At 45.1% G+C, this 22,574-nt stretch overlaps 1 protein-coding gene across 1 annotated transcript in view; it reads right to left on the bottom strand.

Annotated features, from left to right (window-relative positions):
- Positions 1-15,899, bottom strand: part of LOC121861513 (protein Wnt-7b-like) — an 83,295-nt gene extending 67,396 nt beyond the window's left edge. The window contains exon 1 of the mRNA XM_042359323.1: positions 15,100-15,899. Within this exon, the coding sequence (XP_042215257.1) occupies positions 15,100-15,173 (74 nt within the window). The 5' untranslated portion in view covers positions 15,174-15,899. The remainder of the gene's footprint in view (positions 1-15,099) is intronic.
- Positions 15,900-22,574: the final 6,675 nt, after the last annotated feature.

Below are 22,574 nucleotides of genomic sequence, written 5' to 3'. Positions count from 1 at the left end.
TATTTGTTTTACTTTTATCTTATAATGAAGTTGATGATACTACTACTACAACAACAACAACAATAACAATAACAATAACAATAATAATAATAATAATAATGCAAATTAACTTTAATCTAGAATATCCCTGTAATAATGGTTTAAACTAATAAGTATCGCCATGGTGTACAATCAGTGATAAGAATGGGAAAAAATAATCTTTCTCCAATCCTTATCACCACACACCAGGACCTGTGTGTGTGTGTGTGTGTGTGTGTGTGTGTGTGTGTGTGTGTGTGTGTGTGTGTGTTGTGTGTGTGTGTGTGTGTGTAATGCTGGTACTGCAGGCGGAGGAACAGGATCTTTAACTATATCTACCTGAAATCATTATATTACTCAAGAGAAAGACTTAACCCATCCTCTCATTAACACACTGATAGATATTTCCTTCACGTCTACACCGATAATACTGTGAAGTCATTAACCACACCCAGACACACCTTAACCCCTTAATGGCTATACGAGAAACATTTACCGTGAAGCATTTACAAGAGAAAGTGGACGATGTTAACTCCGGCCTGCGTGATAACAACATTACGAGTGGTTAATTAAATGAGGGAGGGTGAGGGATAGGTGGGGGGGTTGGTGGGGATGGGGGGGTTGGTGGGAGGTTGGTGGGGGGATGTGGTGGGGATGGGGAGGGTTGGTGGGGGTTGGTGGGAGGGTAGGTGGAAAGGAAGGAGGGTGGGAGGGAGGAGGGTAGGTAGAAAGGAAGGAGGGTGGTGGGAGGAGGGTGGAGTAGAAAGGAAGGAGGGAGGAGGAGGGAGGGTAGGTGAGGAAGGAGGGTGGGTGGAAGGAGGAGGAACGAGGGAAAGAGGGAGGGTTTGGTGGGAGGGAAGAAGCGTAGGTGGGAGAGAAAGGAGGTGGGAGGAAGGAGGACAGGTGGGAGGGAAGGAGGGAGTGTACGTAGGAGGGGGAGGGTAGGTGGGAGTGTGGGTAGGAGGAAGGAAGGTGGGTGGGGAAGGAGGGTAGGTGGGAGGTAGGAGGGGGAGGGAGAGAAGGAGGGTAGGTGGGAGGAAGGGGAGTACGTGAGAGACACCATGGACGTGGACAAAGCACCTTGTCAACAGTATCTCAGGGTCAAACAGACAGATAACCTCCATGGGTCACCTCAGCCAGGTATGTCAGGACAGGTGCCTTAATACCTGTACCTTACGCCACCCTACCGTACCACCACACACCTACTGTACCTTACCACACCTACTGTACCTTACCACACCTACTGTACCTTACCACACCTACTGCCTCACCACACCCTGCACCTCCACCACACCTACTGCCACCACACCCACTGTACCTTACCACACCTACTATACCACACCTACCATGCCTCTACCACACCTACTGTGCCTACCACACCTACCGTGCCTACCACACCTACCGTACCCCACCACACCTACTGTACCTACCACCTACTGTACCTACCACACATACTGTACCTACCACACACTACTGTACCTTCCACCCCACACCTACTGTACCTTACCACACCTACTGTGCCTCCCACCACACCTACTGTGCCTTACCACACCTACTGTACCTCACCACACCTACTGCTGCCTTACCACACCTGTGCCACCACACCTACTGTACCTCACCACACCTGCACCCACCACACCTACTGTACCTTACCACTACTGTACCTACCACACCTACTGTACCTTACCACACCTACTGTGCCTCACCACACCTACTGTACCTTACCACACCTACTGTACCTTACCACCTACTGTACCTTACCACACCTACTGTACCTCCACCCACCTACTGCCTCACCACACCTACTGTCCCATACCACACACCTACTGTACCTCCCACCACACCTACTGTACCTCACACACCTACTGTACCTTACCACCTACTGTGCCTCCACACACCCTACTGCCTCACACACCTACTACTTGCTCACACACTGTGCCTCACCACACCTACTGTGCCTCACCCCCCACACCTACTGTACCTTACCACACCTACTGTGCCCACCACCTCTGTACCTTACCACACCTACTGTACCTTACCACACCTGTACCTCCCACCACACCTACTGTACCTCCACCACACCTACTGTACCTCCCCACCACACCTACTGTGCCTCACCACACACCTACTGTACCTTACCACACCCTACTGTCCACCCACACACCTACTGTGCCCCTTGCCCCACACACACTGCCCCACCACACCTACTGTGCCTTACCCACACACCCTGTGCCTTACCACACCTACTGTACCTCCACCACACCTACTGTACCTTACCACCTACTGTACCTCCACACCTACTGTACCTTACCACACCTACTGTCCACCTCACCACACCTCTGTATACCACACCTACTGTACCTTACCACACCTACTGTACCTCACCACACCCACTGTGCACCACCTACTGTACCTTACCACACCTACTACTGCCTTACACCTACTGTGCCTCACCACACCTACTGTACCCACCACACCTACTGTGCCCACACCTACTGTACCTTCTCCTACCACACCTCTGTGCCTTACCACACCCACCTTACTGAAGGGAGAGTAGTTAAGAGGTGAGGGAGAGGGAGAGGGAGAAGAGGTTGAGTGAGGGAGGTGAGGAGGGGAGGGATGAGGAGGAGAGAGGGGCGAGGAGGAGAATAGGTTGAGTGAGGAGAGTGAGGAGAGAGGGGAGAGAGGGAGAATAGGTTGAGTGAGGAGAGTGAGACGGATGAGAGGGGAGGAGATAAGAACAGTCTTCAATGTATCTGTGAATCCTTCTCTCACACACACACAATCTTTAAGTTAGTGGTAGGTTAGGTTAGGTTAGGTTAGGTTAAACTCACGGTGAAATAAGCAAGGAGGTCGTTTGTTTTCAAGTGACCCAAAAATTAAACTCATAATTTACTCTACAACAAACATAAGTTCCTTTTAATAAACTCGACACTAATCTAACCTAACCTAAACTAAACTAACCTAAACTAAACTAAACTAACCTAACCTAACCTAATCTAAACTAACCTAAACTAACCTAAACTAAACTAACCCAACCCAACCCTAACCTAACCTAAACTAAGCTAACCCAACCCAACCCAAAACCTAACCTAACCTAACGCCAACCTAACCTAACCCTAACCTAACCTCTAGGCTAACCCAACCCAACCCAACAACCCAACAACCCAACCTAACCTACAACCCTAACCTAACCTAACCTAACCTAACCCAGCAACCCAACCTAACCCAACCTAACCTAACTACCTCCATGCTTATTTCACCTTGAGTTTAACCTAACCTAACCTAACAACAAGTCAGATCAGAACAAGAATAAACAATAATGACAAGAGACACACCACCCCCCCTCATTATGGACCTTCCTTACCGAGCTGACAGTTCATGTTTGGTCACCAGTCCCCCCGAGGCAGTAGTAGGGCTCTTAGGTCAACAGGATCTAACTGACCTTTGACCTTTGACCTTATCACCCTGAGGTATTAAACAGTATATTATTGATATAGTAAGAGAGTTTTAATTGGTTTTTGTTTAGGTGGCTGTGAGGATGCTGGGTTAGGTTAGGTAAATTAGAACAGAGATGGTTGCAGGAGTGATGTAAGTAAATCAGATGCTCACTCTCTCTCTCTCTCAAACACGCACGCATGCACTCTGTCAAATACATCCTAATCTAATCTAACCTAACCTAACCTGACCTGACCTCACCTAACTTAACCTAACAACCTAACCTAACCTAACTTAACCGAGCTAATTTCCGATAGAATTATAAAATATTTTGACTCGTAATTTTATATGATTCACCTAATTCTCTTTCTTGGTCTTCGTTATTTATGTGTTATTATTTCATTTTATCTTTGTTCTTCTTTCTTTTCTCTTTTATCTTCTCCTCTTTTCTCCCCCTCCTCTTCTTCTTCTTTATCTCTTTTCCTCTTCTCCTCCTCCTCTTCACCTCGTTTTTCTTCATCTCTCGTCTTCCAACTCTTCTTGTCTCCTCCTCCTCTTCTCCTGCTCTTCCTCCTCCTTCGCCTCTTCCTCCTCCTCTTCTCCTCCTCCTCCTCCTCTTCTTCTTCTCCTGCTCTTCCTCCTCCTTCTCCTCTTCCTCCTTCTCCTCTTCCTCCTCCTCCTCCTCCTCTTCTCCTCCTCCTCCTCTTCTCCTCCTGCTCTTCCTCCTCCTTCTCCTCTTCCTCCTTCTCCCTCTTCCTCCTCCTCCTCTTCTTCTCCTCCTCCTCTTCTTCTCCTGCTCTTCCTCCTCCCTCGCCTCTTCCTCCTCCTCTTCTCCTCCTCCTCTTCCTCATCCTCTTCTCCTGCTCTTCCTCCTCCTTCTCCTCTTCCTCCTTCTCCTCTTCTCCTCCCTCCTCCTCCTCATAAATATATTTCATCACATTTTCTATCTTATTCCTCCATCTTAAAGACGTTAGTTGGCCGCACCTTTAAAACCCTTCACCTGACTCTCCGTCCAGGTGGCCACACAGCCCCAGGTGGCCACATAACCCAGGTGGCCACATAACACCAGGTGGTCACATAATCCCAGGTAGCCACACAACCCCAGGTGGCCACAAGACTAGTTTGGCCATAGGAGAGAGAGAGAGAGAGAGAGAGAGAGAGAGAGAGAGAGTGTGTGTGTGTGTGTTAGTGAAAGAGAGAGAGAGAGAGAGAGAGAGTTACCAGTACCACATTTATTTCAAGACACACACACTCACCTTCTCAGACCACAACAATAAATATAAACATTAAACAAAAAATACATTAGACAACAAAGATATACGAGATGGATTTAATAAGGTTCTTGTGTTCTCTTGCTCTAGTTTCTTATCTCTCTCTCTCTCTCTCTCTCTCTCTCTCTCTCTCTAACACTCCTCTCTCTCTCTCTCTCTCCTCCTTCTCTTTCTCTCTCTCCTCCTCCTCCTTCTCCTCTTCATAATCTCTCCCTCCTCCTTTTTTCTCTAAACATCCCTCTTCTTCCTCTTCCTCCTCCTAACCCCTCCTCCTTCTCCACCTCCTCCTCCTACCTCTCCCCCTCCTCTAACCACTCCTCCTTCTCACCCCTTCTCCCTAACCTCTCCCCCTCCTCCCTAACCCCTCCTCCTCTTCTCCCCTCCTCCTAACCCTCCTCCTCCTCCTCCCCGTCCTCCTAACCTCTCCTCCTCTCCCTAACCACTCCTCCTCCTCCTCACCTCCCCTGTAACAACAGCTGCCCTTATCATAACTTCATCTATATGTTAATGCTGACCAATTAATGAAGGTCTAGGTCTCCCCCTTTTCTCTCTCTCTCTCTCTCTTACACGCCTACATTACGCCATCATGGGAGAGAGAAGAGAGAGAGAGAGAGAGAACAATCCTAGAGTGACAACGAGACCGAGATCGAAGCAGTGGACCGGACAGCCACCCACGGCTATGAACGACTGTGTGAGGGAGATGTGGCAGTTGAGGGAGGGTGGGTGGGTTGGTGGGTGGGTGGGTGGGTGGTGGGTGGGTGGGGTGGTATGGGTGGGTGGTGTGGGTGGGTGGGGGTGGTATGGGTGGGTGGTGTGGGTGGGTGGCCAGGTGGTATGGGTGGGTGGTATGGTGGGTGGGGGTGGTATGGGTGGGTGGGTGGTGTGGGTGGTGGTGGTGGGTGGGTGGGTGGGTGGGTGGTATGGGTGGGTGGGTGGGTGGTATGGGTGGGTGGTGGGTGGGTGGTAGTGGGTGGGTGGTATGGGTGGTGGGTGGCCAGGTGGTGTGTGGGTGGGTGGCAGGTGGTATGGGTGGGTGGCCGGGTGGTATGGGTGGGTGGCCGGGTGGCCGGTATGGGTGGGTGGGTGTTGTATGTGGGTTGGGTGGTTGGGTGGGTGTAGATGGGGATGAAGCTAAACGTGTGGATGATGTGATTGACGGAAGTTGGTGGGTGGCGTTGGTGAGTGGCGTTGGTGGGTGGCGTTGGTGGGTGGTGCTGGTGGGTGGCGTTGGTGGGTGGCGTTGGTGGGTGGCGTTGGTGGGTGGCGCTGGTGGGTGGTGTGAGTGATGAGATGATCAGGTGGGTGGGTAGAGGGAGCCTTATGGGTGGTATGACGGACAGAGGTGGGCGGTGGGCGGCAGTAGGAGCGGACACTATCACGACAATTCAACAGGTGGGGGCTCGACCCTGTGGTTACTGCCACACACACACACACACACCTTACTCTCCCTTACCAACATGGCGTCGATTTTACACGAAGACTCGACCGTAACTGAATACCTAAGATATAATGATATTCCTTATGTCGTGGGAAAACGATTCTACCTGTCTTAATTAACCTGTGGGGCCAATCTAATAGTCAAGATGGCCGGGAAATTGCATAGAGACTCTTATATAGATGGATACGTTTATAATATTAGTTTTGGTGTCTTAACCTAACCTAACCTAACCTAACCTAACCTAACCTAACCCCACCTAACTAGAGACATTAAAAGTATTAGACAATTAATGAAAGGTTCAACAAGACTGTGTGAAGGTTGGGGGAGGTAAGGAGTCAGTCAGTATGCAAATGAGTTAAGATAATTCGACATGAGGAGTCGCTTGTGCTCTCGTCACCTGCGGCAACCTGAGATATCATACCTTCGTCACCTGCGGCAACCTGAGTACTCCCGTCTGCGCACCTGAGCTATCATCTTCGCGGCAACCTGAGCTATCATACCCTCGTCACTTGCGGCAACCTGAGCTATCATACCTCCGTCACCTGCGGCAACCTGAGTATCTACCTCGTCTGCGGCAACCTGAGCTATCTCCTCTGGGTGAGTATCATACTCCGTCACCTGCGGCAACCTGAGATATCAACCCTCGTCACTTGCGGCAACCTGAGCTATCATACCCTCGTCACTTGCGGCAACCTGAGCTAACGTACATTCCGTCACTTGCGGCAACCTGAGCTATCATACCTCCGTCACCTGCGGCACCATAATTCTCTCTATCCCTCATTCAATCACTTTCGTCTTCGTCCATCAATTACTGATTCCTCTCGTCTCTCTCCCCCACGTGCTAGATTGACAGTCAGTGAGTGAGTGGGTGTGTGAATGAGTGAGTGAGTGAGTGAATCCATCTGCCATCTTCAGCATCACTCGCTCAATACTCCTCGGCCAGTGACGTCACATCTCTAAATTGAACACTCTTTTTTTACGACAGGAAGAACGAGACATATGAAGTTTTTCCCAGGACGAAAGAAACATTAGATTTTGAACCTAGGAGATGCGAAACATGAGAGTTTTAATCCCAGGAAGAACGACGTTTGTTTACTTTTGTGCCAAGTAAAACGAAACGTACGTGTGTGTGTGTGTGTGTGTGTGTGTGTGTCACTCAGTCTGTCTATCTGTTGATGCTTGTGTGGTTACTGTGGCAGGCTATAGGTCGTGCAACATCAACGAGGCATGATATAGTTCCTTCATCATCGACCATCAACAGTTTAAACCAATTAAGTAGTGACCACCAGTAGACCACCCTCACCCCTCCTCCTCCCACACACGGGGCCATTACATCGGTAATGTAATCGATTACGAATACATGATAATTTTATGATAACGGTTACGATTACAGTAAAAATGGATGTAATCGATTACCATTACGATTACATGATGCGTAATCATGATTCCAATCATGATTACTTCAAAAGGAATGTGCTTAAATAAACAAGCGTACAACAGAAACTGTACAACATCAACCTGGTACAGCCTCACCCAACAGTTGGTTAACTCTCCCAGTCGGCTATTGCTGCACTGCCTGCTTCAGATGTATGAACTTGAGTCTGTTACTTCGAACTTTTAGATTCATTCGTATCAGTTTCATGTTCTGGTTGGTACTGAGACAGTTTCATACAGCTGAGGTCGGCACCGCAGCAATTGCTGGATGGGAGAGTTAACCAACTGTTGGGTGAGACTGTACAATTAAATCATATTTTCTGAGAGACAAAAAGAGGTAGACATAACACATAATGGTGCGGCCGTTTAATGGACGAAAACCCTCAAAATCTTGAATGGATGGATCTAAATTTTCATAAGATTAATATGGAAATTATATACGGAAATAGATCTGACCTAAATAACTCTGAAGTGTTATGAAGTTTGGGAATATTATTAACACAAATACTTATAAGAGTATAGTAATTTAGTGCTCTGATAAAATTAAATGTGTGGTATACTGAGACACACCTAAGACATTACTCTCAGTAAATGTAGATTAACAAAACAATTAGTATTATGAATTCAAATTACAAAACAATACCACAGTCTGGTTTAATATCATAAGAATAAACAAATTCACACTGTAACGTTGTTGGGTGCTAGCGCGGTCTGTGTTTGCCAAGATGTAAATCAGTGGTTACCAGCACAATGTTTAATTCTTACTGACTCGATATTTTGTTTCTAGCAGCCAGAGTAGTACAGACATATGATGGAGGGTGAATGTTTGTGAGTCTTATAAAGGACCGAATGTAGATGACTGTATTGAAAATCATGAGCTCAGTATTGTAAGAAAAGGAAATGAAGTACCGGTACAGTATGTACAGTACTTACTATTGTAATAGTGAACGTAATCGTGATTACGATTACATATTGAATTTAATCGATTGGGATTACAGATTACGATGTGCCCCTGTTTGCCTCCTCCTCACCCCTCCCTCCTATCCTTCTTCCTCCTCCTCCTCCTCCTCCTCCTCCTCCTCCTCGACCCTCTCCTTCTCTCACCCATCCTCCTCGACCCTCCTCCTATCCTTCCTCCTCCTTCCTCCTGATCCTCACCCTCTCTTACTTAATACAGTACTACTACTTTGCTGTCACTCAAATCGAGTATGATGATCATCCAGCTATGATACAATGATATTAAGGATGTCACTTCGTTGGTGAGTTCTGAGGTGACTAAAGGGTCGATAGGACGGCAGGGTCGTCCACAGATGTTGCGCGTGTGGGCTACATCTAGTGCGGGGCGGCAGCGTCTTTCCGGCGCTGGCCTTGTCTCTCGGTTTGCAGACGGGTTAGTGAACACCTTCTCGTGTGGTGCTCCTCCAAAGCGTTACGGTGTGGAGTGATTGTCCCTTGGGGGGGTCGATTGCTTTCAGGTTTGTCTTAAGACTATCCTTATACCTTTTCAGTTACCGCCGGCGTTACGTTTACTATTCGTTAGGTGACTTTAAAGTAGCTGCTTTGGCAGTCTACTGTCGTCCATGCGGTAACATGGCCAGTCCGTCATAGTTGTTCATGGACAATGGTAGCCACGATGCTCCTACAGTTGGTGTCAGCAAGAATACTGGCATTTGTTCTCTTGTCTTCCAGCGAACTCGGAGGATGGAACGTAGACTACGTTAGTGAAAGTTTTCAAGTGCCTTAAGGTGCCTCCTGTATGTAACCCATATCTCACGCCGCCTTAGCAGGTTGGGAGACACTGCTTGATATTACCTCCTCCTTGTCGACCTTTCACTCCTCTTCCACCTCGACTCCTCATCCTCCTCCTACTCGACTCCTACCCCTCTCCTCCTCCTCGACTCCTTACCCTCTTCCACCCTACCCCATACCACCTCCTAACCACCCCTCTCCCTCCTTCCTTATCCTCGACTACTCATCCACCTCATCCCAGCACCACCCCTCACGCCACCTCTTCCGCCTCCAACCTCCTCCTCCTCCCCCCCACCGTTAACATGCTAATTTTATTCATCGTTGTTTATTAAGACAATACCATACCAACATTGTCTCGTCTCCTGCCACCCAAGACCAACTCAGACCACCATAGATAGGGTCTTTGCAGCCTATGGCGTTATAATTGCTGTCGGTCATACTCCTATTACACCATCTCAAGCGTTCTGCATCTCAAGCGTTCTATTACACCATCACCGTTCCTATTACACCATCTCCGTTCCTATTACACCATCACAAGCGTTCTACACCATCTCAAGCGTTCCTTTACACCATCTCAGCGTTCCTGTTACCATCTCAAGCGTTCCTATTACACCATCTCAAGCGTTCTATTACACCATCTCAAGCGTTCCTATTACACCATCTCAAGCGTTCCTATTACACCATCTCAAGCGTTCCTATTACACCATCTCAGCGTTCTATTACACCATCTCAAGCGTTCCTATTACACCATCTCAAGCGTTCCTTATACCATCTCAAGCGTTCCTATTATACCCATTTCAAGCGTTCCTATTACACCATCTCAAGCGTTCTATACACCATCTCAAGCGTTCCTATTACCATCTCCAAGCGTTCCTCATTCCATCTCAAGCGTTCCTATTACACCATCTCAAGCGTTCCTATTACACCATCTCAGCGTTCTATTACACCATCTCAAGCGTTCCTATTACACCATCTCAAGCGTTCTATTTTTATCTCAGCGTTCCTATTACACCATCTAAGCGTTCCTATTACACCATCTCAGCGTTCCTATTACACATCTCAAGCGTTCCTATTACACCATCTCAAGCGTTCCTATTACACCATCTCAAGCGTTCCTATTACACCATCTCCAGCGTTCCTATTACACCATCTCAAGCGTTCCTATTACCATCTCAAGCGTTCCTATTACACCATCTCCAAGCGTTCCTATTATACCATTTCAAGCGTTCCTATTACACCATCTTCTATTATCATCTCAAGCGTTCCTATTACCATCTCAAGCGTTCTATTCCATTTCAAGCGTTCCTATTACCATCTCAAGCGTTCTATTACACCATCTCAAGCGTTCCTATTACCATCTCAAGCGTTCCTATTACACCATCTCAAGCGTTCTATTACACCATCTCAAGCGTTCTATTACACCATCTCAAGCGTTCCTATTACACCATCTCAAGCGTTCCTATTACACCGTCTCAAGCGTTCCTATTACACCATCTCAGCGTTCCTATTACACCATCTCAAGCGTTCCTATTACACCATCTCAAGCGTTCCTACCACCATCTCAAGCGTTCCTATTACACCATCTCAAGCGTTCTATTACACCATCAAACGTTCCTATTACACCATCTCAAGCGTTCTATTACACCATCAAGCGTTCTATTACACATCTCAAGCGTTCTATTACCATCTCAAGCGTTCCTGTTACACCATCTCAAGCGTTCTATTACACCATCTCAAGCGTTCTATTACACCATCTCAGCGTTCCCTATTACACCATCTCAAGCGTTCCTATTACACCATCTCAAGCGTTTCTATTACACCATCTCAAGCGTTCCTATTACACCATCTCAGCGTTCCTATTATACCATTTCAAGCGTTCTATTACACCATCTCAAGCGTTCCTATTACACCATCTCAAGCGTTCCTATTACACCATCTCAAGCGTTCCTATTACACCATCTCAAGCGTTCCTATTACACCATCTCGGTTCTATTACACCATCTCAAGCGTTCCTATTACACCATCTCAGCGTTCCTATTACACCATCTCAAGCGTTCCTATTACACCATCTCAAGCGTTCCTATTACCATCTCAAGCGTTCTATTACACATCTCAGCGTTCCTATTACACCATCTCAAGCGTTCCTATTACCATCTCAACGTTCTATTACACCATCTCAGCGTTCCTATTATCTCAAGCGTTCCTATTACACCATCTCAAGCGTTCTATTACACCATCTCAACGTTCTATTATACCATTCAGCGTTCTTTACACCATCTCAAGCGTTCCTATTACCATTAATTCCCATCTCAGCGTTCCCACAGCGTTCCTTTACACCATCTCAAGCGTTCCTATACACCATCTCAAGCGTTCCTATTACACCATCTCAAGCGTTCCTATTACACCATCTCAAGCGTTCCTATTACACCATCTCAAGCGTTCCTATTACACCATCTCAAGCGTTCCTATTACACCATCTCAAGCGTTCCTATACACATCTCAGCGTTCTATTACACCATCTCAGCGTTCCTATTACACCATCTCCAAGCGTTCTATTACACCATCTCAAGCGTTCCTATTACACCATCTCAAACGTTCCTATTACACCATCTCAAGCGTTCCTATTACACCATCTCAAACGTTCCTATTACACACCATCTCAAGCGTTCTATTACCATCTCAAGCGTTCCTATTACACCATCTCAAGCGTTCCTATTACACCATCTCAAGCGTTCCTATTACACCATCTCAAGCGTTCCTATTACACCATCTCAAGCGTTCCTATTACACCATCTCAAGCGTTCCTATTACACCATCTCAAGCGTTCCTATTACACCATCTCAAACGTTCCTATTACACCATCTCAAGCGTTCCTATTACACCATCTCAAGCGTTCCTATTACACCATCTCAAGCGTTCCTATTACACCATCTCAAGCGTTCTCCTTACACCATCACAAGCGTTCCTATTACACCATCTCAAGCGTTCCTTTCACCATCTCAAGCGTTCTATTACACCATCTCAAGCGTTCTATTATACCATCTCAGCGTTCCTATTACACCATCTCCAACGTTCTATTACACCATCTCAAGCGTTCCTATTACACCATCTCGTTCGTTCCTATTACAATCTCAAGCGTTCCTATTACGACCATCTCAAGCGTTCCTAATACACCATCTCAAGCGTTCCTATTACACCATCTCAAGCGTTCCTATTATTCAAAGCGTTCCTATTACACCATCCAGCGTTCCTATTACACCATGTCAAGCGTTCCTATTAATTCATCTCAAGCGTTCGCTATCTCAAGCGTTCCTCAAGCGTTTATTACACCATCTCAAAGCGTTCCTATTACACCATCTCCAAACGTTCCTATCCATTTCAAGCGTTCTATTACACATCTCAAGCTTTCCACCATCTCAAGCGTTCCTATTACACCATCTCAAGCGTTCCTATTACACCATCTCAAGCGTTCCTATTACACCATCTCAAGCGTTCCTATTACACCATCTCAAGCGTTCTATTACACCATCTCAAACGCGTTCCTATTACACCATCTCAAGCGTTCTATTACACCATCTCAAGCGTTCTATTACACCATCTCAAGCGTTCCTAAGCGTTCCTATTACACCTCAAGCGTTCTATTACCCAAAGCGTTCCTATTACACCATCTCCTAAGCGTTCCTATTACACCATCTCAAACGTTCCTATTACACCATCTCAAGCGTTCTTATTACACCATCTCAAGCGTTCCTATTACACCATCTCAAGCGAGGTCTCAAAGCTAACTGGTCTATGTGGGGGAAGGGAGAGGGGGCTTGTTGAGGTGTGTTTATATGGTGTTGAATTAGGGTGAGGTTTTAATGAGGGTAATTAGGGGTTTTGGTGTATAAGGATTACTAGTATCATATAATGAAGATTAATCAGCTTAACCTAACCTAACCTAACCTAATACCTAACTAGCCTAACCTAACCTAACCTTAACCTAACCTAACCTAACCTTAACTCCCCCAAATAGCGTTAAGGTGGTTAATGTTTGTTTACAAGAGAAGTGTCAGGTTCTCCCGGTAGAGGGCCTGGACGTGTGTGTGTGTGTGTTCGTGATTGTTGTTGTGTTGCATATTGTACCATCACACAACCCCATCCCATTACCCTCTCCCTCCACCTCCCCTCACCCCCCTCCCCCTTCCCCTCACCCCCCCCCACCTCACTCACGTCCTCCTCAATTACCTCATTGATCTTTCAGGGTGCTGAGTAGCAGCCGACCATACCGGGTCTCACACACACACAGAGCAGGCGGCCAGTGTCAGTGGGATATCATCTTAACTTTATTTACTGTGTTGGATAAGATTGTGTGCAGGGCATTAGTCAGAGTCTTTTGAGCTGCAGACAGGTGGGCAGGAGGGAGGGCGGAGGAGGGAGGTGGGAGGGAGGAGGAGGGAGGAGGAGGAGGGAGGGGGAGGTGAGGGAGGTAGGAGGAGGAGGATTAGGAGGAGGAGGGCAGGAGGACGGGAGGAGAGGGACGGGAGGAGGGAGGGAGGGAGGAGGAGGGAGGAGGAGGGGGAGGTGGAGGGAGGATTGGGAGGTGGAGGGAGGAGGAGGAGGAGGAGGAAGAGGGAGGAGGAGGGAGGAGGAGGAGGAGGAGGGGAGGAGGAGGAGGGGAGGAGGGGGGAGGAGGAGAGAAGGAAGGAGGAGGATGAGGGGGAGGGGGAGGGGGGAGGGGAGGGAGGGGAAGGAGGGGAGGGGAGGAGGAGGGGGGAGGGGAGAGGAAGAAAGGGAGGGAGGGGGGGAGGGAGGAGGAGGGAGGAGGGAGGAGGAGGGAGGAGGAGGAGGAGGAGGGGAGGGAGGGGAGGGAGGTCAGGAGGAGGGGAGGAGGAGGAGGGAGGAGGAGGAGGAGGAGGAGGGAGGAGGAGGAGGAGGAGGAGGTCAGGAGGAGGAGGAGGAGGGTCAGGAGGAGGAGGAGGAGGAGGAGGAGGAGGAGGAGGGTAGGGAAGACAGAAATGGGAAGTAGGCAGAAAGTAGGAGAGGGGGTATGGATGGAGGAGGGAGAGGAGGAAGGGAAAGAGGAGGAGGAGGAGGTATGAACATGGAGGAGGGGGAGAGATGGAAGAGAGGGAAGTGAGAGGGGGGTGGGATGGGGAAGGTGGGGAGGGAGGAGGGAGGGGGGGGGAGGAGGGAGGGGGGGACTATGCAGACTTCAGACAATGGAAGTCAGTCAGTAAGGCGGGGCACTGTGGTAGATAGCCTGGGTGTGGTGCCTTGGTGGTAGTTAGCTATACCACCCATTGCCACCACCTACCTGCATCCACCATCCACTACCACCTACCTGCAACCACCATACACTACCACCACCTGCAACCACCTTACACCACCACCACCCACTACCACCACCCACTACCACCATTTTCACCAACCAAACAAACAAACAAACAAACAAACATAAATATAAAAATAAATTAATAAACAGATAAAAACTTCCACCATCTTTTGATTTTAAGAATTAATTTAAATGGTAAGTTAAGAGCATCGTATCTGACGTACCCGGGTAGCTGATGACGTCACGCGAGGTATTAACACTCAACTGGTCGTTTATATAAGGATCATTATACGTTTACTTACTCGTGTATTTCAATCTTAAAGTCATATTTAGACGAGATTGATAGGGTTAGTATATTCTTTTAGTTCACATAGAATAAATCATAAAAAATAAACCTAATTACCTGAAAATACGTGAGGTGATGCTGGGACAATTACCTGATGTGAGTGTGAGAGTTGAGGGTGGCCAAGATGATGACGTAGGGGATGACGTATCTGTATATCCTCGTCATGTTCACCAATCACGGCCTTAGAAGGACTATGACGTAAGAGATGGCCCACCTGGCGATCGTCATGCTCACCAATCACCGCTTGAGGAGAATGGTGATGTAATAGATGACACAACTGGTGATTTTCATCCTCACCAATCACAACCCTTGGGATGATGACGTCACGACCATATTTTGTTTTGCTGTAGTGACCAATCAGGGCTTAGGGATGGTGATGCCACACGAGTGTTCGCAGAGATCAACTTTTTCCTTGTATTTCATATTTATTTAATTCAACACAAGTTTTTCATTTGCATTTGATCTCTGACACACCGCCAACTATTAGATTAAAAACCATTGTATATATTCCCTTTATAATCTCTAAGACAACAGAGGGTTATAGTCGGTTCTTATCATTAAACACTATGGTACACTGGGTTGTAATTTCATATTTCTTTCAGGTAAATTTCAACTAACTTTTATTTTTTTTCATTTTCCAAGACAAATTAAATTCTTCCTGACGAGAGTGTAGAGTGTGAAAAGCTTGTGTTGAGTGTGTGTAGGTTGTGGTGGGGCTTAGTTGTCTTGGCCTCCACCACACTCACCTCCACCACACACACACACACACTCACACTCACACACACACACACACACACATACACACACTACATTAAATTCGCTAATTAAATATATGTTCCTTATTTTCTTCAGTATTTTCTACCAGATTCTTGTGGTTCAATGATCTAATTGTTTATTCTGTTGAAGAAAAGATTATTTTCTTAATTACTTTCACAAAAAAATAAACAATAATATCCCCACACTGAAAATATTTACTGAAATATAATAGACGCAATAAATTAGCTGGTGCAGTCGTGCGTACACATACATGAGAGTTTGTGTATGTATTTATGTGTGTTGTTCTCTGTGTGTGTGTGTGTCTGTGCTTGGGTGTGTATATTTATATGTTTGTGTGTGTGTGTGTGTATGTGTGCGTGTCTGTGTGTTTGTGTGTGTATTTGTGTGTGTACACTTCTATGTATGTCTGCGTGTGTATGTGTGTGGGTGTGTGTGTATGTGTGTGTATGTGTGTGTGTGTGTGTGTATGTGTGTGTGTATGTATGTGTTTGTGCGAACGAATATACGCACAGTACATGTGTTCACTGATGCCCATGTGTACAGGTAGAATTAAGGAAAAATCACCTAAAGGTTAACCCCCTCCCTGCTTATTTCACCTAATGATTAACCTACCTTAACTAACCTAACCTTCACCTTCCCTAACCTAACCTAACCAAACCAAACCAAACCCAACCCAACCAAACCCAACCCAACCCAACCAAACCTAACCTAACCAAACCAAACAAAATCTCTAATATTTCCAGTTTTTTCTTTTAGTTTCGTCCCAAGACATTAATCAATTTCTATTCTCAACTTTCTCAACACCAAAATAGACTCCCTTCAAAACACAAAGACTCCCAGGAAGGTGTTTAAGGCTATTAGGTATATCTCACTGAGTCTAAACCGATTATTCTCATCCAGCAGACTGAGAAATACTGCAAGGATACATCTCTCTGCTTCAGTAACTATGTGGGGATTAGTTACGTGTGGAGGAATTCAGTTCATATACGATAAATTTATGAAAATGAGGTGAAGTTCAGTTCCTTGTGGGAGGGAAGGAAGGAAGGAAGGAAGGAAGGAAGGATGCCATGTTATTGTGACCATGTGTGTGTTGATATGTTCCTGTTATAATTTGGCTTGGTTAGGTTAGGTTATGTTAGGTTAGGTTAGGTTAGGCTATGTTAGGTTAGGTTAGGTTTAAGGACAGTTTGGTTTAAGTTTACCTAAGGTTAAAGTTTAGATTTTAAGATTAGATTAAGTTGACGAGGCAGGTGTTGGAGGAGATTAGTGGAGGCAGGTACTAATGAGGGTCACTGTAGGTGGGGACCAATTAGGACACTTCTTACCCTTAAACGCGTGGATTCCTTCAAACTATCCCCAGTATCTATCAGGTAGAGGACACACACACACACACACACACACACACACACACACACACACTTTTGTACCATGCGCTGAAATTCCTTGATAAATGACCCTGAACCCCACGTCATTATAATATTTTACAAGAACCACTTATGTGATTTGTCTATTTTCAGTTTCATTATTATTATTATCATTATTATTATCATTATCATTACTACACCTTGCCACCTGTAGGACTGTGCCAACAACCACCACAATTCCTTTCCTGACCTGAAGGAGAGCCATCACCTGAGGCCTCTACGGGCAGGTCCTCACTAACCATGAACCTGAGATGTGGGTGAGGGAGTGAGGGTGAGGGAGGTAGAGAAGGAGTGAAGGAGAGAGGGAGAGTGGGTGGACAGATGGGGAGTAGGTGAGGGGCTTAGGGAGGGAGTAGATGAGGAAGGTAGGGAGTGGGTAAGTGGGTGGGGAGTGGTGGTGAGGGTGTTGAGGAATGAGGGGAGTGGTGGTGAGGGTGTTGAGGAATGAGTGTGTGGGGGAGATGGTGTTGAGGAATGAGTGTGTGGGGGAGATGGTGTTGAGGAATGAGTGTGTGGGGAGATGTGGTGTTGAGGAATGAGTGTGTGGGGAGATGGTGTTGAGGAATGAGTGTGGGGAGATGGTGTTGAGGAATGAGTGTGTGGGGGAGATGGTGTTGAGGAATGAGTGTGTGGGGGAGATGGTGTTGAGGAATGAGTGTGTGGGGGATATGGTGTTGAGGAATGAGTATGTGGGGGAGATGGTGGAGTGAGTGTTGTTATTAATGCTACTGTTGTTGTTTTTATTGTGTTCAGGTGGGAAGGCGGTGTGGGTAGGTGGTGTGGATAGGTGTAGGTTGTGACTAGGTGGTGTTTAGGTGTAGGCTAGGTGTATTATACTATCCTTATATCACAATTCTTACAAATCTTTTCGTCTTATTAGAAGTATTTTTTTAGTATTTTTCTAATTTGAATTTTGGTCAAATAAATTATTATCATTAAACACTATATTACGACTGTCTGAAATATAAAAACCTTGCTGTTTACGTTAGCTATAAACATTATTAACTTAAATATACGTATATAGAGTTTATGGAATTTATATATAAAAATCGAAGGTAAATATGTTTAAATAGTAATAACGTTGGGGACATGTGGGAATAAAACCAATGGCATGAAGTTATGTGAGGAGATATTAACCATGAAAGCTCCCGCAGTGTCCACACCTGAAATATGCCGCCTGAAGTCTCCAACCCTGATGTTATCTCCGGCTCACCTCACAGCGTCACACAACAAAAACTCTCCTAAGACATCCTGGAGGTTTGTTTGCTCATATCTGCTCTTAATTAATATCATTGAGACAGGTAATAATTTATTTCGTGTATAATTACTGTATATGATTGATATTAGAAAAAAGAACATTCATCAATATTATTCAAACAGAATATAACCCGGTGTTAATTGACTAGTGATTATCGACGCTTACACAGGCTGTCATAACCAACATCTCTGGTATTTACGGCTCACATTCCCGCCAGAATATTAATCAAAACTTAACCTATATACACTGTCTATTTTCCATTTCCACAACAACAAACACCAAGAACAACAATAATATAAAAAACATCACCCATCGACTTAATGTAAATAACATGTAAGATAATATTGGGAAGAAAAACTCGTAAATGAAACATCGTAGGAGTCAAATGAGCGTCCCAAGCAGCTCACTCACTCAGCAGCCCGCCGAAGGTCAAGCCACAAGTCGCTAATGATCCATCCATCCCCATCCCACTGTCCCACCAACATTTACCTCGTATACTTGATTAATTCCTCAAACTTCAACCAAATAAGTCATAGAAATTGTTGACTAAAAAAAAATATAATTATAACTTTATTAAATGCGTGTGTGTGTGTGTGTTGGGGAGGGGGGGGAGGGGGTAATTGTAAGCTGTATGTTGAGGAAGAATTTGAAGTATTCGTCTGATACCCTAATGATTTGTTTTTATCAGGTGAAGACACGACTGAGAGGGGACACACCTGAGCACAGATGAACTTACGGGTGTATAAAAACAAAGGTAAGATTCCCCCCCCTTCTCTCTCCTTGTTAACTGTTGGTGTCTTCCCTTATACCTGGTTTGGGTCGATTAAAGGTAGGTGTGTGTGTGTGTGTGTGTGTGTGTGTGTGTGTGTGTGTGTGTCCTCTGGCCGCCCACAGCTGCCCACACTCCCTCTTACCTGATGACGATGACAGGTAACCACTCACACCTTAACACACCTTTTCCCTTTATTCCTGGACAGTTACGTCAACATTATGTAACCTCTCTTGCTATCTTTACTAATTAATACTTTTTTATAAACATACTTTCCAAACTTTTTATTTAAATTAATGTCGAAGTGGTTTTTTTTTTTTTAATAATCATTTTTTTTACGGGAATTAGTCCACCCAGACACAGGTCACTGACCCACATCGGAGCCTGGGGGGGGAGGGGGGGGGAGGGGGGACGAAAATATAATAATAATAATAATAATAATAATAATAATAATAATAATAATAATAATAATTAATAATTAATAAATAATAATTAATAAATAATAATAATAATAATAATAATAATAATAATAATAATAATAATAATAATAATAAACCACAAAGAAATACAAAATGAAAAAAAAAGTGAGAAACAATATATGTATGTTGTGTTGTCAATAGTAAGAGAAACAATTGAGACCCAGCAATTGTGTGTAAATGAGGCAGAAAGTCAGATCAGCAACCTGGGACTTGGTCACAATTTTCGTGATGCCATATGGCAGCAAGTAATAGGATATAAATTTGCAGTTTTAGGAAATAAAAGATTAACTCAATGTATTATGAAAGATGTTTATATACGTGCTATGGTTTAAGTAAGATAAGTTTACTGTAGGTTTATATTAGGGATTAGGTTCTTGGTTTATCTCAGTTATATATACATTGGTACTCAATTCGATTTTAAACCATTGTCACCACCAGGTTTACCCCACTCTTGGGCTTTGTAGGGCGACGAGTACCTCCAACCACCACCTACCAGGGTTACTATACTCTAGATCATAATATTAGTGGGACAATAGCCTGAGATACTGTAGGTCTACGAGTAAATTCTAATTTTCTACACCAATGGGAGTTTCTTGGTTTGCTTGCTTGAACTGGGACAAGACACTGGCGCTAGATGCTCACCTTAATGTGCTCTTGAGATGTTTTGTCCAGTCACGTAATGGATTGGAAAGGTGTAATGACTGTCGACAATAGAGGTGAGATTAGGTGGTGGCTGGGCAGTGTGAGTTGGGTGGGTAGGTGGGTGGGTTGGAGTAAGTGGGTGGATTTAATTGGGTAGGTGGGTAAGTGAGTAGGGGTTAGTGTGCAGGTGGGTTGGGTAAGTGGGTGGGTGGGTGGGTTGAGTGTGTGAGTGGGTGGGTGGGTGGGTGGGTGGGTGGAGTGGGTGGGTGGGTGGGTGGGTGGGTAGTGGCTGGGAGTGGGCAATGTAGGTTCATGGATGAATGGGTTGGGTGGGTGGGTTGGTTGGTGGGTGGGTGGGTGGGCTACAAAGAAACCCACAAAAGCATATGTTGATGCCCCACCCATTCCTCCTCCTCCTCCTCATCCTCCCACACGTGTGTCACTCATCGTAAAAAAACATTACCCCGTCTACCGCTGTGGTTAGGTTAGGTTCGGTTAGGTTAGGTTAGGTTCGGTTCGGTTAGGTTAGGTTAGGTTAGGTTTGGTTAGGTTAGGTTGAAGACATTAAGAAAAATAAGACGATTGTATTAAAACATATGACTGAGCGACTTACAAACATCCATATCACGTTGTGTTATTGTGAATGTTATTGTGTGTCATTGTGAATGTTATTGTACGTGTCATTGCGTGTTGTTATTGTATGTTATTGTGTATTACTGTGTATGTTCTTGCCTACACCAACACGTATACCTGCAGGTGTATGTAAACAAACTCACCTGACGATGTACAGAGCGTAAAATAAATACATATAATTTACACTTCGTTTACAACAGAGCAACGAGAAGATATACTGAACAAGGTGTCGGTAGAGAGAGAATGGCTTTTGGTTTAGGAGATCTCACTAATGGATGAAGAAGGCGACGACGAAGAAGAAGAAGAAAGAACAGCAACAACTTCACCATCAGGAGTTTATGTGTATGTGTGTCTGTATGTGTCTGTATGTGTATGTGTATGTATGTGTGTATATATGTGGTGGTGGGAGGTGGAGGAGGGGTGGTGTTTACTCTAGGACTGATGCTTCCTGAGACCAAACAGTGGGCGTGGCGGTACACTCTCCTGGGTACACTCCACCACCCGCCCACTTAAGTCTGTGTCAACAATCGTCTCTTTTGACCTAAGCAGGCCAACACTACTGCCAACCATCTCATCCACTTAGCTGTGTGTGGGTGTATGGCTTAATGAACACTCAGACATTCTTCCGATGTAACTAATGAACACTCAGACATTCTTCCAAACTTAATGAACACTCAGACATTCTTCCAAACTTAATGAACACTCAGACATTCTTCCAATATAACTAATGAACACAGACATTCTTTCAATATAACTAATGAACACAGACATTCTTTCAATATAACTAATGAACACTCAAGACATTCTTCCAAACTTCATGAACACTCGGACATTCTTCCAATGTGACTAATGAACACGTAGACATTCTTCCAATATAACTAATGAACACTCAGGCATTCTTCCAAACTTCATGAACACTCAGACATTCTTCCAATGTAACTAATGAACACTCAGACATTCTTCCAATGTAACTAATGAACACGTAGACATTCTTCCAATGTAACTAATGAACACTCAGACATGCTTCCAATGTAACTAATGAACACGTAGACATTCTTCCAATATAACTAATGAACACAGACATTCTTTCAATATAACTAATGAACACTCAAGACATTCTTCCAAACTTCATGAACACTCAGACATTCTTCCAATGTAACTAATGAACACGTAGACATTCTTTCAATATAACTAATGAACACTCAAGACATTCTTCCAAACTTCATGAACACTCAGACATTCTTCCAATGTAACTAATGAACACGTAGACATTCTTCCAATGTAACTAACGAACACGTAGAACTTCCAAATTTAATGAACACTCAGACATTCTTCCAATACAACTAATGAACACTCAGACAGTCTTCCAATATAACTAATGAACACTCAGACATTCTTCCAATGTAACTAATGAACACGTAGGCATTCTTCCAATATAACTTAATGAACACTCGGGCATTCTTCCAATATAACTAATGAACACTCAGACATTCTTCTAATATAAGTAATGAACACGTAGACATTCTTCCGATATAACTAATGAACACTCAGGCATTCTTCCAAACTTAATGAACACTCAGACAT

This window comes from Homarus americanus, unplaced genomic scaffold (genome assembly GCF_018991925.1).
Source record: "Homarus americanus isolate GMGI-L3 unplaced genomic scaffold, GMGI_Hamer_2.0 scaffold24260, whole genome shotgun sequence".
NCBI lineage: Eukaryota > Metazoa > Arthropoda > Malacostraca > Decapoda > Nephropidae > Homarus > Homarus americanus.
This window is presented reverse-complemented; position numbering and strand designations above follow the sequence as displayed.